Source organism: Carassius gibelio, chromosome B20 (genome assembly GCF_023724105.1).
Source record: "Carassius gibelio isolate Cgi1373 ecotype wild population from Czech Republic chromosome B20, carGib1.2-hapl.c, whole genome shotgun sequence".
In the NCBI taxonomy this organism is placed as follows: domain Eukaryota; kingdom Metazoa; phylum Chordata; class Actinopteri; order Cypriniformes; family Cyprinidae; genus Carassius; species Carassius gibelio.
Window position 1 is genome coordinate 29,069,006 of NC_068415.1, and position 15,717 is coordinate 29,084,722.

The 15,717-nt window shown below is 39.4% G+C and overlaps 2 protein-coding genes across 3 annotated transcripts; both read right to left on the minus strand.

Moving 5' to 3' along the window:
• LOC127983560 (serine/threonine-protein kinase pim-1) lies at positions 1 to 12,224 on the minus strand. Its single transcript, XM_052585747.1, has 8 exons — positions 12,185 to 12,224; positions 11,974 to 12,135; positions 11,808 to 11,876; positions 9,452 to 9,546; positions 9,304 to 9,366; positions 8,839 to 9,211; positions 1,503 to 1,553; positions 1 to 136 (listed from the first exon to the last, which is right to left on the minus strand). The coding sequence occupies exons 1-8, from the start codon at positions 12,222 to 12,224 to the stop codon at positions 132 to 134; spliced, it is 858 nt and encodes a 285-aa protein (XP_052441707.1). The 3' UTR covers positions 1 to 131.
• An 84-nt stretch (positions 12,225 to 12,308) lies between these two features.
• On the minus strand, positions 12,309 to 15,711 carry LOC127983852 (ubiquitin carboxyl-terminal hydrolase 15). Of its 2 annotated transcripts, XM_052586213.1 has the most exons (7): positions 15,586 to 15,711; positions 15,391 to 15,506; positions 14,025 to 14,174; positions 13,840 to 13,943; positions 13,655 to 13,743; positions 13,457 to 13,493; positions 12,309 to 13,095 (listed from the first exon to the last, which is right to left on the minus strand). In XM_052586213.1, exons 1-7 carry the CDS (start codon positions 15,619 to 15,621, stop codon positions 12,890 to 12,892), a joined length of 738 nt encoding a protein of 245 aa, XP_052442173.1. In that variant the 5' UTR covers positions 15,622 to 15,711; the 3' UTR covers positions 12,309 to 12,889. The 2 variants fall into 2 exon arrangements, with proteins under 2 accessions (XP_052442173.1, XP_052442174.1); XM_052586214.1 differs by having other exon boundaries at positions 12,309 to 13,493.
• Positions 15,712 to 15,717: the final 6 nt, after the last annotated feature.

A 15,717-nucleotide genomic window follows, 5' to 3' on the forward strand; every position in this document is an offset into this window, starting at 1 on the left:
ATCAGAGAGCAGATTCACTGCTGTGTGTCCCAGTTTATTTCCAGACAGATTCGGTTCTCTCAGGTGTGAGGGGTTTGATCTCAGAGCTGAAGTCAGAGCAGCACAACCTTCATCTGTGACTCCACAACCACTCAACCTGTAGAGAACAATGACACTCTTCAGTCTCTCAGTTCAGGATCTACAGCTCAGATCAGCAGCAACTTCACAATTAGAAAGAGAAACTCATTAACAGATCCACACTGTAAAAAGTAATTTGTTAAGTTTACTTAATTCAATTGTGCAAACTCATTGCCTTAATTCAATTAAGTAATCTGAACTTTATTGTTTTAAGTGTCATTTAAATCTCTGCTAATATATTAAGTATTTTTTACTTATTTTGAGTTCAATTTAGTTAAGCCATTTAAGTTTTCTTGACTTAATTTAATCTGTGATCTGAAGAACATTACTACTCAGAATTACTGATTCCCAGAGTGCATTTGAGGCATGAATAAATTATGCAATTGCTTGGTTTTACAATTGTTGTTTTTATTTTCCAATTGTCTTATGTCAGTAGTAGCACAATAAAAAGATCCCTCTCTCTCCCCTCCCTCTCTCTCTGTGTGTGATTCTGTCGCTCTCGCTCTCTTTCTAATAACTTCATTAATAACTGCAGTAGAATGCTATCAACAGCTCAAGTCTCCATTAACAGCTTTAAAACGACGTTTTGGTACTAGCAAAAGAGTCATTGGATGAGATGAGGAAGAAATAGTCCTACTCACAATAGCAATTTAAGTACAAAAACTGGACGGATCCCTTTAACTAGGTCATCAGATCGATGTCTTGAGGTTTGGTAACCATAATTGACTCCAGGCCACTGAATTATAAAAAAAAAGTGCATTGTTTCTCTAACAATTCAACGGCCTGTCGTCAATAATTCCTTACTGATTACACTAATGATTTAAAGTGTATATAGAGCACTTTCTAAAACATGTATTTATTACATTTCTTCCATTTAAGTCAAATAATTCTAATTTCATATTGCATTACTGCAATAATATTAGGAAAAATCCAAATGAAGTTCCAATTGCTAAAGTAAAAATAAAAAAATAAAAAGTTCTGTTCTCTCAAATATTTGAGTTGTATTGAAAAATCAACATTCAATATGACTTTGGGAGATGAGTGAATGCAGCTAGTGAAGGATAACTTCAGACATGGAGGAAATGGGTCACAAGTCTACTAAGACTTGTTTTTTTTCTTCTTCTTCTGTTGTTATGTTGCACATTAGCAACATATTAGTGCACTGCTGCAAAAATAATTAATAATCTATTATATAAACAACAAACTATAAAAGTATAATATATATGTAACCCTCCCCAGGCCTTACAAGTAATGAGGAAGATGTAAAAGAAGGGCAACATCTACAGCGTGTTTCCTTGCAAGTACAAACATATTTATTGAACACAAATAATAATAAGAAATGGCAAAGAAACAAAAAGAACAAAACAAACAAAGGTTTAACCCACATGCAAAACGCTTGTCTGCAGTGTCCAGGGGCATGTTGCTGGTGTAACCTGCTGTACCACAACAAAAGCCGAAGAAGAAGCAGCTTGTCAGAGAAGCATAACAATGCAACATATATATACATGTATACTAAGCTTTGGCAATATTGTAGAAGCATTATAGCCCTGACGGCGGAAAATAAATATCAAATAATTAAATCATTATTTAAACCTACAAAAGGAGACAACAGCGGAACAGAAGAAGATGGCATTCTTTCCATCTCCACGAGGACTTGTACCACGGCAGATGAACATTGTTTTTCGCAGACAACTACTGTTGTATAATGCTATTTAGTATAATACATGATAAGACATTTGTTCTTTGCTTTGTTTTATTTTATATTAGAAGGTGTTACATTAAAATATATTAAAGTGCACATAAACAACACACAACTCAATTACATATGGAGGGAAGGATTCTAGCAGACCAATCACACCGCTTGCAGTTCTTGTAGAATTGACACACTGTTAGATTTTTGGAGAGGTGCAGGTCAGGCTACGGCGTAGGCTATGGTTTAGGATGTGCGTCTATGCGTAGGCTATGGCATAGGTTCGACGCAGAAGTATGAACCAGCCTTAAAGAGGGGCTTTCCCTCTCACGCTCGTCGGCTGTGGACGAGAGAGAGCCGCTGGAGGATGATGTTATTTCTCTAACATCGTCTGATCCGGGGGCCAGTGCTCTGCTGGGTTCAGCCCAGGAAGAGCAGGAGATGTCTGAGGACTGTGAATAAGCAGAGGCTGAGCCTTCCCAATCCTCCTGCCCTGCGAATGATGAGCTGTTGGAGGTTATGGATCACGCCACAGCAAGGCTGGACTTGCCATCGAAGCAGGCTAAGAAAGTGACTCCGTGAGATCATCTCGATGAGCGTTATATTTCTGCCATAGCCCTCCAGCTCAGGTGAGCCTTCCTGAGGATTTCATCTGGATCAGAGTGATACTGTACTTGAGTATCTATTCGTTCCCTTTGGGGGTTTTACATCTGCCCTTATCTTCCCCTTCCTAATTACCCTATAACCATCAGCTCTCCACCTGACTGAGGTTAGGTGGGAACTTCCTGCATTTAAGTCTCCTATGCTCTAATACATTAGAAGCTGTTGCCCCCATCAAATTGAAAAAGGTTAGAGAAAAACGTACTGTGCCATGCGGTGCAACAATAATACACACTCTCTCAAGAAAGAAACTCGTAATCTTGAGCGCAAATGGAGAAAAACTAACTTGGAAGTTTTTATAATTGCGTGGAAAAACAGTATGTCCAGCTATAGACAGGCCCTAAAAACTGCCTGGGCCGAGCATATCCACAAACTCATTGAAAGTAACCAAAACAATCCAATGTTTTTATTTAGCACAGTGGCTAGATTAACAAATAAGCAGATGCCACCTGATCTAAATATTCCCTCACAGTTAAATAGTAATGACTTTATGAATTTCTTCACTGATAAAATAAATAACATCAGAAATACAATAACAAATGTAGATTCTACAGCGTCTAATACTTTAGTTTTATCCATCGCACCCAAAGATAAACTGCAGTGCTTTACAACTATAGGACAGGAAGAGCTAAATAAACTTATCACTGCATCTAAACCAACAACATGTTGATTAGATCCTGTACCCACTAAATTACTGAAAGAGTTGTTACCTATAGCAGAAAAAACGCTTCTCAATATTATTACCTCGCCGTTATCTTTAGGTCCCGTCCCAAACCATTCAAGGTGGTGGTTATTAAGCCTCTTATTAAGAAACCACAACTAGATCCTAGTGAACTGGCAAATTACAGACCCATTTCAAATCTTCCATTTATGTCTAAAATTTTAGAAAAAGTTGTGTCTGCTCAATTGTGCTCCTACCTGCAAAAAAATGGCCATTAGTGGTCTTCCGCTGCCATCTAGTGGTTATAAATTGCATTTACTCAAGCAACACTGTGTTTTTAAACATAACTGTTATAGTTTTTTTTTGTTTTGTTTTTTGCCCAATCTCTCTTAAATTTTGCATGCTTATTTAGAATGAAATTATGCATTATTTTACACAGTTTTGATAATTTGTGGGCTTTCTGTTTGTATTAATAGGCCTTTGTGTACACTATGCAAATAACATATTATAAAATTACTGGTTTATACTCTGTATTAAAACCATAAATAAGTTTGATAAATATCATCACACAATGTTGAACCATACAGTAAAATAATGTATACAACACAACATATGTTATAAGATTATAAAATCATAGGGGCAATTTTTTATACATATATATTTAAAATATATTTGGGTGAAAAAAATTGTTTTCTTTTTAAAAAAACATCACAACAACATAATATATGATTTTAAAATCACATCATTAATATATACACCTTTTAAAATTCACCCAATACCCAACAGTAATATAACTATACACAATTGGACAAAAGTATATACTTTGGAGACTTTATTGGAATTTTTTGAAGGATATATGTGCTTGTGCAAACTTTGTATTTATTTGAATGGGTCTATAGAAGCAGGATGCACTTTCAAAAGACGCCACTCCATAACGGCCAGACGATGACGTCACCCATTCATACAGCCTGCAAGGATGGAACACACACTGTAAACATCATTTATCTCTTCATTTAAATTCACTTCTGGACCGGATTGACTCACACAAAAAAATCCTCTACAGCAGACCGTTAACTTTCCCGATTTTTTACACAATTGTAAAAGCTTATTTTAACACTTTTTTTCGGGACGACCCAGGCCACGCCCACCTAGGCTATTTATAGAGGTCGATGCACTAACGCAGCTCACTCGCTCATTCAACACAGCGGCAGAAGGTTGATTCTCAACGATCTCCTATTATCCTCGGTATTTCTCTATAATATGCCAATATGCCATAATATGCAATATGCCAATAATATTTTAATTTTCTTTTTTTTTGTAATGTAATGCTTGTAGTTTTGTGTGAGGTGTAGGTTAAGGGGATAGAAAATACAGTTTGTTCAGTACAATAACCTTTTTATTGTACCCTTACCAGTGTGTATAGGCATAGAGATCTGTTTTATTATTTTTATTATTATTATAATATTAATTTCGGTAACACTTTAGAATAAGGTTCCATTAGTTAATGTTAGTTAATGTATTAATTAACATGAACAAACAATGAATAATACATTTATTACTGTATTTATTCATCTTCGTTAATGTTAGTTAATGAAAATACAGTTATTCATTGTTAGTTCATGGTAATTCACAGTGCATTAACTAATGTTAACAATCACAACTTTTGATTTAAATAATGCATTAGTAAATGTTGAAATTAACATGAACTAAGACTTATAAATTCTGTAGAAGGACTGTTCTTGCTTAGGTCATGTTAACGAAAGTAGTTAACTAACATTAACTAATGGATCCTTATTTTAAAGTGTTACCTTAATTTCATTTAATAATATATTAGAGACAGGGATAGGAAGTCTAAGGTGAGATCTTTACCTAATCCCAACCATTTTCCAAAGTTCAGAGAGGGAGGCTCGGGCTGAGGTTAGGATTTCTGTAAGTCCAATCGACAGCTCCTGAGGGACCCGAAGACGGTTATGCACTGTCCATCCGTTCCACTGACCGCTTTGCACAAAGGCCTATTAATACAAACAGAAAGCCCACAAATGATCAAAACTGTGTATAATAATGCATAATTTCATTCTAAATAAGCATATAACAGTTCTAAAAACTATAACAGTTATGTTTAAAAACACAGTGTTGCTTGAGTAAATGCAATTTATAACCACTAGATGGCAGCGGAAGACCACTAATGGGCTCATTCAGCTAAGTTGAACAGTACTGTTGAAAGAATTCATGAATTCATGCCAAAACATAAAAAAATTAACTGTTATAACATTTTAAATCTCATTGAGTCAATGTTTTCAATTTTAGTTCATACAGATATGTCAGTTTTTACAATTTTGCCACATTATGATTACAGTTTAACCTGAAAATGACATCTAAACTCTTAAAAAGAGAAGACTTGCGATAAGTTTATTGTCACCTATCACTTATTTCAAATACATATATCTGCAACAAAATGTTTGTGCATGTATATGTGTGTCTTTGTGTGTGTGTGTGTGCATATGCTTATAGAGTATACATATATTAGGGTGTACTCACACTAGGCACAGTTGCCATGAACCGGCCCGAGTACGATTGTCCCCCCTCCCCACTCCCCCTCTGGCCTGCACTCACATATAGCGTTTCAGCATTCGTGCCGGAGCACGCTTACGTCATTTTGGTGCGACGGTTTCGGGATAAACAGGAAGAGTGGCGCTCTCTGAACGCAAAGGAGTACATCGCTCTGTTTTCTTTGTGGATAATTTTGTGTCGTTTGGTCCACAGCCCTCTCACAGCCTGTTGTTAAACAGATGTGTCGCCTTAGTGGCGCGAAAATTTTCACGTAATCGCGCTGCTCGTATGAGGATGTTTGCAAGGTACCAACTGAAGTGCAGCAAGGAATTTGCAGTTTTTAGTTTTAATGCGTTTTGCACCTCTGCCGTAGACCAAAGCGACCCTTTCCCTGCCATGTTGGTTTTGGAGCGTCGCAAAACCGTGACACAACGCGTCCTTTTCCTTGCTCCGGCACGGTTAGCGCTCACACTGCATGCGAACCGCGCCCGAGTCCAACTGAACCGTGCCCTGGCCCACCTCTTCCAAGCGGGCCAGGGCCGGCCAATCGAGCCGCGCCCGGGCACGATTCGTAGCACTCACACTAGTCAAACGAACCGCGCTTTGGTGGTCAAACGCACCCGGGCACGGTTCAAACTGGCTAGTGTGAGTACACCCTTAGTCTAATCATTTACTTTCCCCTATGCACAATTTTTGAACAGGTCAATCAGCTGCTAGAGGGGAATGCAAAAAATTGGCTTTACACAACTCAGTTGGCCCTCGAACAGCATTATTGGCATATTGCATATTATGGCATATTGGCATATTATAGAGAAATAACGAGGATAATAGGAGATCGTTGAGAATCAACATTCTGCCGCTGTGTTGAATGAGCGAGTGAGCTGCGTTAGTGCATCGACCTTTATAAATAGCCTAGGTGGGCGTGGCCTGGGTCGTCCCGAAAAAGTGGTAAAATAAGCTTTTACAATTGTGTAAAAAATCGTGAAAGTTAATGATCTGCTGTAGAGGATTTTTTTTTTGTGAGTCAATCCGGTCCAGAAGTGAATTTAAATGAAGAGATAAATGATGTTTACAGTGTGTGTTCCATCCTTGCAGGCTGTATGAATGGGTGACGTCATCGTCTGGCCGTTATGGAGTGGCGTCTTTTGAAAGTGCATCCTGCGTCTATAGACCCATTCAAATAAATACAAAGTTTGCACAAGCACATATATCCTTCAAAAAATTCCAATAAAGTCTCCAAAGTATATACTTTGGTCCAATTGTGTATAGTTATATTTCTGTTGGGTATTGGGTGAATTTTAAAAGGTGTATATATTATGTGATTTTAGAATCATATATTATGTTGTTGTGATGTTTTTTTAAAAAGAAAAAAAAAAATTTCACCCAAATATATTTTAAATATGTATGTATAAAAAAATTGCCCCTATGATTTTATAATCTTATAACATATGTTGTGTTGTATACATTATTTTACTGTATGGTTCAACATTGTGTGATGATATTTATCAAACTTATTTATGGTTTTAATACAGAGAGAACATTTTTTTTTTTTATTGTTCTTAAAAAAAGGCGTTGTCCAGGTAAGTACCCTTACCAGTGTGTATAGGCATAGAGATCTGTTTTATTATTTTATTATTATTATATTAATTTAATTTAATAATATATTAGAGATAGGGATAGGAAGTCTAAGGTGAGATCTTTACCTAATCCCAACCATTTTCCAAAGTTCAGAGAGGGAGGCTCGGGCTGAGGTTAGGATTTCTGTAAGTCCAATCGACAGGTCCTGAGGGACCCGAAGACGGTTATGCACTGTACATCCATTCCACTGACCGCTTTGCAATGGTGTGGGATCAGGGGGGATCCCATCACAGACTCCTATTTGCTCTACATCATTTTTTCTTCTTTTGTCATTGCAGTACCCAGGAACATCCGTGCACCCGGAAGGTCAAATGGTTAACCTTTCTGGTATCGATGGCAGAATGAGCTCAGCGGTGGAGACATGATTATGATTATGATTACAGTTTAACCTGAAAATGACATCTAAACTCTTAATAAGAGAAGACTTGCAATAAGTTTATTGTCACCTATCACTTATTTCAAATACATATATCTGCAACAAAATGTTTGTGCATGTATATGTGTGTCTTTGTGTGTGTGTGTGTGTGTGTGTGTGCATATGCTTATAGAGTATACATATATTAGTCTAATCATTTACTTTCCCCTATGCACAATTTTTGAACAGGTCAATCAGCTGCTAGAGGGGAATGCAAAAAATTGGCTTTACACACTTCAGTTGGCCCTCGAACAGCATTATTGGCATATTGCATATTATGGCATATTATAGAGAAATAACGAGGATAATAGGAGATCGTTGAGAATCAACCTTCTGCCGCTGTGTTGAATGAGCGAGTGAGCTGCGTTAGTGCATCGACCTTTATAAATAGCCTAGGTGGGCGTGGCCTGGGTCGTCCCGAAAAAGTGTTAAAATAGCTTTTACAATTGTGTAAAAAATCGGGAAAGTTAATGATCTGCTGTAGAGGATTTTTTTTTTTTGTGAGTCAATCCGGTCCAGAAGTGAATTTAAATGAAGAGATAAATGATGTTTACAGTGTGTGTTCCATCCTTGCAGGCTGTATGAATGGGTGACGTCATCGTCTGGCCGTTATGGAGTGGCGTCTTTTGAAAGTGCATCCTGCGTCTATAGACCCATTCAAATAAATACAAAGTTTGCACAAGCACATATATCCTTCGAAAAATTCCAATAAAGTCTCCAAAGTATATACTTTTGTCCAATTGTGTATAGTTATATTTATGTTGGGTATTGGGTGAATTTTAAAAGGTGTATATATTAATTATGTGATTTTATAATAATATATTATGTTGTTGTGATGTTTTTTTAAAAAGAAAAAACATTTTTTCACCCAAATATATTTTAAATATATATGTATAAAAAAATTGCCCCTATGATTTTATAATCTTATAACATATGTTGTGTTGTATACATTATTTTACTGTATGGTTCAACATTGTGTGATGATATTTATCAAACTTATAAGAGATATATAACAGAGAGATATTCAGTACAAATCTCCATTTCCACGAATCTTCTTTTAGCTAGAGTCAGAGCTAATCTCAATGCTAACAAAAAAAGCTGACTCACCTATGAACTGCCCCTTAATGCCAGTTTCGACAACTTCACCGCAGCCAAAGTCTATCAGTTGGACTCGGTTCGTCACCGTGTTGATGATGAAGTTGTCCAGCTTGATGTCCCGGTGGAAGACGCCTCCATCGAGAAAGTGCTTGGCTGCGAGCGCCTCCTGGAACATCAAGCTACGAGCCTGAGATTCGCTAAGCTTTTCCCAGAAGACGTATACGTACAGGTCTCTGCTGGGCTCTGAATACTCCAGGATGAGGATGTACCGATCTTCCTCCTCAAACCAGTCCAGCATGTGCACAATGAAGGTGCTCAACGGAGGCCGATTCAGCCGGAGTTTTAACGCCACTTCTGCAAACAGAGGCTCAGAAACCCCAGGCTGGCGAAAAGAGGTCAACAAACCTTCAGCTGACTTTCACTCATATTTATTAAGAATTATTATTTGTGTTTAAATGTTCTATGCCAACTTACCACTGCGATGAACCTGTCTGCAAAACGGCCTGTCGAAAGCTTCTTTATGAACTTGATGGCAACCTGCAGAAGAAGTAGTTATTTTTAAGAGCACTAGATGAAGTCACTGACCTCTACGGGACAGTTGGTGAAGGTACGAGTGATTTACCTGCTGGCCGTCAGACTTACGGATCCCTTTGTGCACAGTGCCGAAATATCCTCGTCCAATAACTTCTTCCACCTCATAAAATTCAGACAAGGGAACTGTGAAAATGTCCCAAAAGAGCGAGTTAATATATGAGATTCAGAGTCTAACATCACCTTGAGTCTCTTTACAATCATATTTCCTTGAACAGAGAATCAGGAAAATAATACTAGCTGGATCAAGATTCATCAGCACATTATATTGGGATTATCGGATGAAGAATTACAGTAGATACAGATTACATTTATATATTAATTTTTTGTTATGCATTTTTTCATAATAAATTAAGCTACATACAATTTTAAGCTTTAGTTTTTCTTTTTTCTCTAAATGAAATTGTCAATTAAATACCTTACGTAAGTTTATATATTCCCAAATTTAACATGTTCCTCATAATTTAATTTTTTATTAATGCTGTGTTTTTTTTAAATGCTAATATATTGTAAATATAATATTTTGAACAAATAGATTTAATAAATATTGTGTAAATATCTTTTGGCCCTGTATGGCTGTATATTTCTAATGTTTGAAACCTTATGATGTGTAAACATAAAACATTTGACACTTATCCACCTGTCGAGCTGCTCTCAATTCGCTGTGATATTATTTTTGGAAGCGCTCAAAAAATGCTGATGAAGCGCTCATTTCTCTCTCGTCTTTCTCTCTGTTCTTTGGCCAGAGACATAGTTTATAAATGAGATCTGACCCGGTAATAATAACATATGTTGGTTTAGCTTGTCAGTGTGAATGAAATGTGTAGCCTATTTATTTGTCCGATCTCGCCCCGAAACGCGGCTGTCATGTGGACTTCAAGTGTTCAGAGAAATACATTGCGAGCCCGCGGACATTTGGCTGCCGCGAATATATCATGTTATTACTTTAAACAGTTCAGAAACATCTGAATTTAGCTCTTGGTGTGTTCTAACGTGTGGATTGCGTGAAATCGCTGTTTTTAAAGGTCTTAAATAAGAATAAATTCGCTCGTTGTGAGCTCCGTGTAGACAATGACTGAGCTGATCAGCCGCGATTCTTCTCTCGTCTTTCTGACTGCTCTCTGCCCAGAAATAAATTATTAATGAGCCCTAACCCCTGTACTAATCAGATATGTTGGTTTAGCTTGTCAGTTTGAAGGAAATTGTATTATTTACTTGTATTTTTAACCGGTTTAAAAGTGAAACGAAACCCGTCTCCTCCCCTAAATCTCATTGCAACTGTAGGGGCGCAATTTTTAGTAAGTCTATGGGTAATGAATTTTTACATTTAAAAATTAATTAAAAAAAACTTTAAGTCTGATCACTCTGAAAAGATATAGCAACCAGCACAGCTCTATCCCGCAGGTGTCTGCCGAGTTTGGGGCTTGTGGCTTTAAAGCTCTAGGAGGAGTAGCGTATAGAATTTTTCTCAGAAGAATAATAATAATAAAAACTAGAATTAAAAGTTAGTGAACTAACTTTGATGTTGGCTTGGCCATCTTGGCCATGGGGCAAAAGAGCCACAGTAGTTGTGTGCCAAACATTCTTGAGTTGCCCTGCTGCAAAAAAAAAAAAAATAATAATAATACCATAAAAAATACACCTGCAACAGTCTTTTTCCATGGTCCCTTGCTCTTTTCTTTTTTAATAAAAAGCCTAGGCTATGAGAACAGCTACAACAGGGCTGTCTAGCTGAATGCGAAATAAGTCATGCAAAAACCATAATCTCCTAATACCATTCAATTTGATCTTATTTTAACAGTACTGACAACATATTTAAGTTATCACACATTACTGAAAAATTAATTGTTTAATCATGCTGTAAAGTGTAACGTCATCAGGCCGTTGGCCTCCATTGAAAATGTATGTACGGTATACCGTCCATGTCCAGAAAGGTAATAAAAACATCATCAAAGTAGTCCATGTGACATCAGGGGGTCAGTTAGAATTTGTTGAAGCATTGAAAATACATTTTGGTTAAAAAATAACAAAAATTACGACGTTATACAGCATTGTCTTCTCTTCCGGGTCTGTTGTGAGTGCGTTCACGAAGCTGCTGACGTGTTTTCTGGCGTGCCCAATAACAAAGATAACATGTTGGCAGTGTCATACGTCAACAGTCACAGCAGTCACACTCACAACAGACCCGGAAGGGAAGACAGTATACCGTAGATACATTTTCAGTGGAGGGACAGAAAGCTCTCAGACTAAATCTAAAATATCTTAAACCATGTTCCGAAGATGAACAGAGGTCTTATGGGTTTGGAAAGACATCAGGGTGAGTCATTAATTACATAATTTTCATTTTTGGCTGAATCAACAAACACATGAAATGACACTAGACCCACCTTCAGCTGGATCCGTGACACAGATTGCTGGTCTGATGCGGGACGGGCCCGGCTGAGGATCAGCTGAATCTGAAAGAGATATTCAGTACAAATCTCCATTTCCACTAATCTTCTTTTAGCTAGAGTCAGAGCTAATCTCAATGCTAACAAAAAAAAGCTGACTCGCCTATGAACTGCCCCTTAATGCCAGTTTCGGCGACTTCACCCCAGCCAAAGTCTATCAGTTGGACTCGGTTCGTCGCCGTGTTGATGATGAAGTTGTCCAGCTTGATGTCCCGGTGGAAGACGCCTCCATCGAGACAGTGCTTGGCTGCGATGCAGATCCACCCTCACATGATCATCTTCTTCTTCTGTTTTCTGCAGAACCGGCACATTACAGACTCTTTTGATTTTGAAGAAGAAATCTCTAACAATCATGACCGGAGTTATCTTATAAAGTTTCTACAGGTTTTAACTGCATTTCTGTGATATTTTCAGTCAGAATCCTTCTTTCAGAATCAATCAATGAATCAATCACCATTATTTATATAGTGCTTTAAACCAAATACATTGCGTCAAAGCACTGAACAACATTAATTTGGAAAACAGTGTCTCAATAATGCAAAATGATAATTAAAGGCAGTTCATCATTGAATTCAGTTATGTCATCTCTGTTCAGTTTAAATAGTGTCTGTGTCTGTGCAATCATGTATCTGATAGTAAACATCTTCCTCTGCTTCTTCTCTGCATGTATTGGGTTTGCCCTTTAATAAAGCATACTAAACTACAGTAAATGATGACTGAATTTTCATTTTGGGGTGAATTATCCCTAAAAAATGGTTAAGAAAGGGATGAACACAAGACCATGGGTTTGTTTCCTCAGGAGCACATGAACTATGATGAATGTGAGTCACGTCAGTGAAACGGTACAGTCATGTGACAGAGACAAGTATAAATATAAAATATGTATGTGTATGTGTATGTTAATATAACCTGAATGAGCTACAACTACACTGCATTAGCATCAGATCGACACATGGACACACTCCTGCCGTCCACGTAAATAAATAGAGTTATCAAATGTGCACTCACAGAGTGAACTCTTATGTACAGTGTTTACAGAGGCGACGTCGGGCCGACCCAGAACATTCATTAAACCAGAGGCAGAGCCGGCGCTCCGTCAGTGAGAGGAGCTCAGGGAGACTTGTGCGAAGAAAGGCCGAGAGGATGGATAAGGCTAAGATCAAGACTGGTCTCTCTCCCGCTGCCACAGACACGCCAAACGAGCGAGTGCCTGAGCAGGACACGACCAGCCAGAGTCCTCTGTTTAGTGTTATATACAGGATCACACAAGCAAAATCTCTTCTAGACACTCGGAGCAGAGGCGCGTCACACTGCTGCGCTCCCAGCTCTTCCTCACGCCGTTCCGGCGGCTCCCGGCTGTACATTCGCGTCGCCGTCGGGTGCAGATATGGCTTGGGGGAGCGCTTCTCCTCCTCAGTTGGTGCTCATGGACACGTCGCGGGTGGGCCCGAGCTCTTCCTCCTCCGGCTCGTTGTAGTTGAGGTATTCCTCCTCGCTCTGAGCCGCGGCGCTGTCGTCTCGTGGCGCGTCCGTCTTGTCGGGAGCCTCGCGGTCCAGGGAGAAGTAGCCCGTGCCTTTGACCGTGTCCTGCCGCTGGTAGAAGAGCACATACGCTGCTTTGGACTGCACAGACACACAGAGAAGGTCATTCAGGACGGGTCACACCCTCAGCGCTCACTCGCCTCACGTCTCATCTGACCGCTTTCTGACGGCACAAACCGAGCACCATGAGGCGAGCGAGTGCCGAACACCACTGCTCTCAGAAGATCCGTTCGGTCTCTCACCACGATCTGCTCCTCGCTGGCTGGAGACACACTGCTGTCGTCGAAGTTGTACCACTTCTGATCTTCCTTGTTCTTGGCATAGGCAGTATCTGAAATCATCAAGAGTACGCTCACATCAGCTCAGACAGAGCTCATTACTCTGCTCAGTGACGGCTGGGGAGTCTCGAGCGGCTCTTTATACTCACAGTGTCCTCCTCCTATGCCCCCGTAGTGGTTGGACACCGCAATGAGGTCGTAGCGGCAGGGCCCATCGTTGGGGTTGATGAGGAACTCCGTCATATCCAGATCCCTGAGGGTCAACAGAGCAAGAGAGTTAACACACACACACACACACACACACTTCTGTCACGACCCGAGCTTGAACTCGTACCGCAGCGGGAAGTCCACCAGCGAGTCCAGCTTGTCCCTCATGTAGCGGCTGTAGGAGAACCGCTTGAGATGGAACACCAGCACCGGCGGCAGACACCACAGATCCAGCTTCTTCGTGGCCTGCTGGTGCTGCTTGCAGTTGGGACAGTACCTAAAACACACACACACGGGACGCTCGCTCACAGGTCCAGGACATGAGGACATGACGAGAGGCGATTCATGCATCAGAACAGGTCTTTAGAGGTCATGTGTTAATATATCAGCCCTATTAGAAACATTGTGATCTGTCCTCATGTGCGGCACATGATTTTATTACAGATCGACAGATAAACAGCTGTACCATTATTTTCCTGATATTTCAGCATTTTATCAGTTTTGTGATTTCAGATTCACTCATAAATGGCTCCATGTTGTGGGAGCTTTTTGAGAATTGCCCATAAAGAAGGCCATTGATGTAGTGTAATAGTAAAATAAGTCTTATGTAGAGACACCATCACTCATTTTATAAAGAAATAAACATTATATACTTTTTAACCACAAATGCTCGTCTTGCACTGCTCTGTGATGCTCCATGCATTATGTCATCATGTTGGAGAGATCACGTGATTTAGGAGAAAGTACCGATCCAGTGTTCACAAAGACGAAGTCAAACGGACGATTTTGAAGTTGTAGGAGAAAATGATGTGAAAGTTTTTCGCCCTACTGCGGTACTTCCTCCTATGTCACATGATCTTTCCAACATGATGACGGAATGCGTGGAGCATCACAGAGCAGAGCAAGACGAGCATTTGTGGTTAAAAAGTATATAATGTTTATTTCTTTATAAAATGAGTGATGGTTTCTCTAGATCAGACTCTTATTCCTCGTCTGGGATCATGTAGAGCTCTTTGAAGCTGCTCTGAAACGGACATTTGGACCTTCAACCCGTTGAACCCCAGTGAAGTCACTATATGGAGAAAATTTCCACTGAAGAAAGACATGAACAACTTGGATGATGTAGAGGAGAGGAAATTATCAGGTGATTTTAATTCTGAAGTGAACAAATCCTTTAAGGGCATCAGTTATGCTCATCTTTGACTCTAAATGTAATGAAGCAGAAGTGATGTTATTACGTACTGGAATGACTGGGTTTTCATCAGTAATCGTGGCCACACCTTTAATGTTAGTTTTTGGCGGTTTCTCATGCACTCCGTTCTGGGGTGCGTTTCCCAAAACAATAGTTGCCAAGTTAGCAACTTTTTTGGTTACAATGCAATTTCCCATTGACAACCAACAGGTTAGCAACTATGGTTTTGGGAAACACACCCCTGATTAGTTGTTTCCTCGACACACAAACGATGATGTTAAGAGGAGAAGCGGAGCCTCACCATGGGTCGTCTGCTCCCAGCTTCTCTTTGGTGGTGAAGAGCTTGATACAGTCCTTCAGCTTGAAGAAGCTCTTTTTCTGAGGTTTGTACTCCATACTCTCGTGCTTATTGAAATCCTGCGGAGGAAACGGTCAAGGATTGATCAGCGTCTCATGACACCAGTGACTGCTGACTAGAAAAACATGAGAGACGTACCTCAGCCACCGATTCATTGAAGTACTTCCTCTTCATTTCTGGTTCCCAGTCCAAGGAGAGATAGCATCTATCTGCAGGAAAACAAGGCAGACATGTCAGCCGACGCTCAGCACCAAACCACACGCTCTCTAC

Bases quoted from the DNA above. Each gene is read 5' to 3' on its own strand.
- LOC127983560 (XM_052585747.1), bottom strand. From the start codon at position 12,224: ATGATTGTTAGAGATTTCTTCTTCAAAATCAAAAGAGTCT. The intron at 12,136-12,184 runs GTAATGTGCCGG...TGATCATGTGAG, and splicing joins CTTCAAAATCAAAAGAGTCT to GGTGGATCTGCATCGCAGCC. The intron at 9,367-9,451 runs GTAAATCACTCG...CTTCTTCTGCAG, and splicing joins GTAAGTCTGACGGCCAGCAG to GTTGCCATCAAGTTCATAAA.
- LOC127983852 (XM_052586213.1), bottom strand. From the start codon at position 15,621: ATGAAGAGGAAGTACTTCAATGAATCGGTGGCTGAG. The intron at 15,507-15,585 runs GTACGTCTCTCA...TTTCCTCCGCAG, and splicing joins TCAATGAATCGGTGGCTGAG to GATTTCAATAAGCACGAGAG. The intron at 13,744-13,839 runs GTGAGTATAAAG...TGATGATTTCAG, and splicing joins GGGCATAGGAGGAGGACACT to ATACTGCCTATGCCAAGAAC.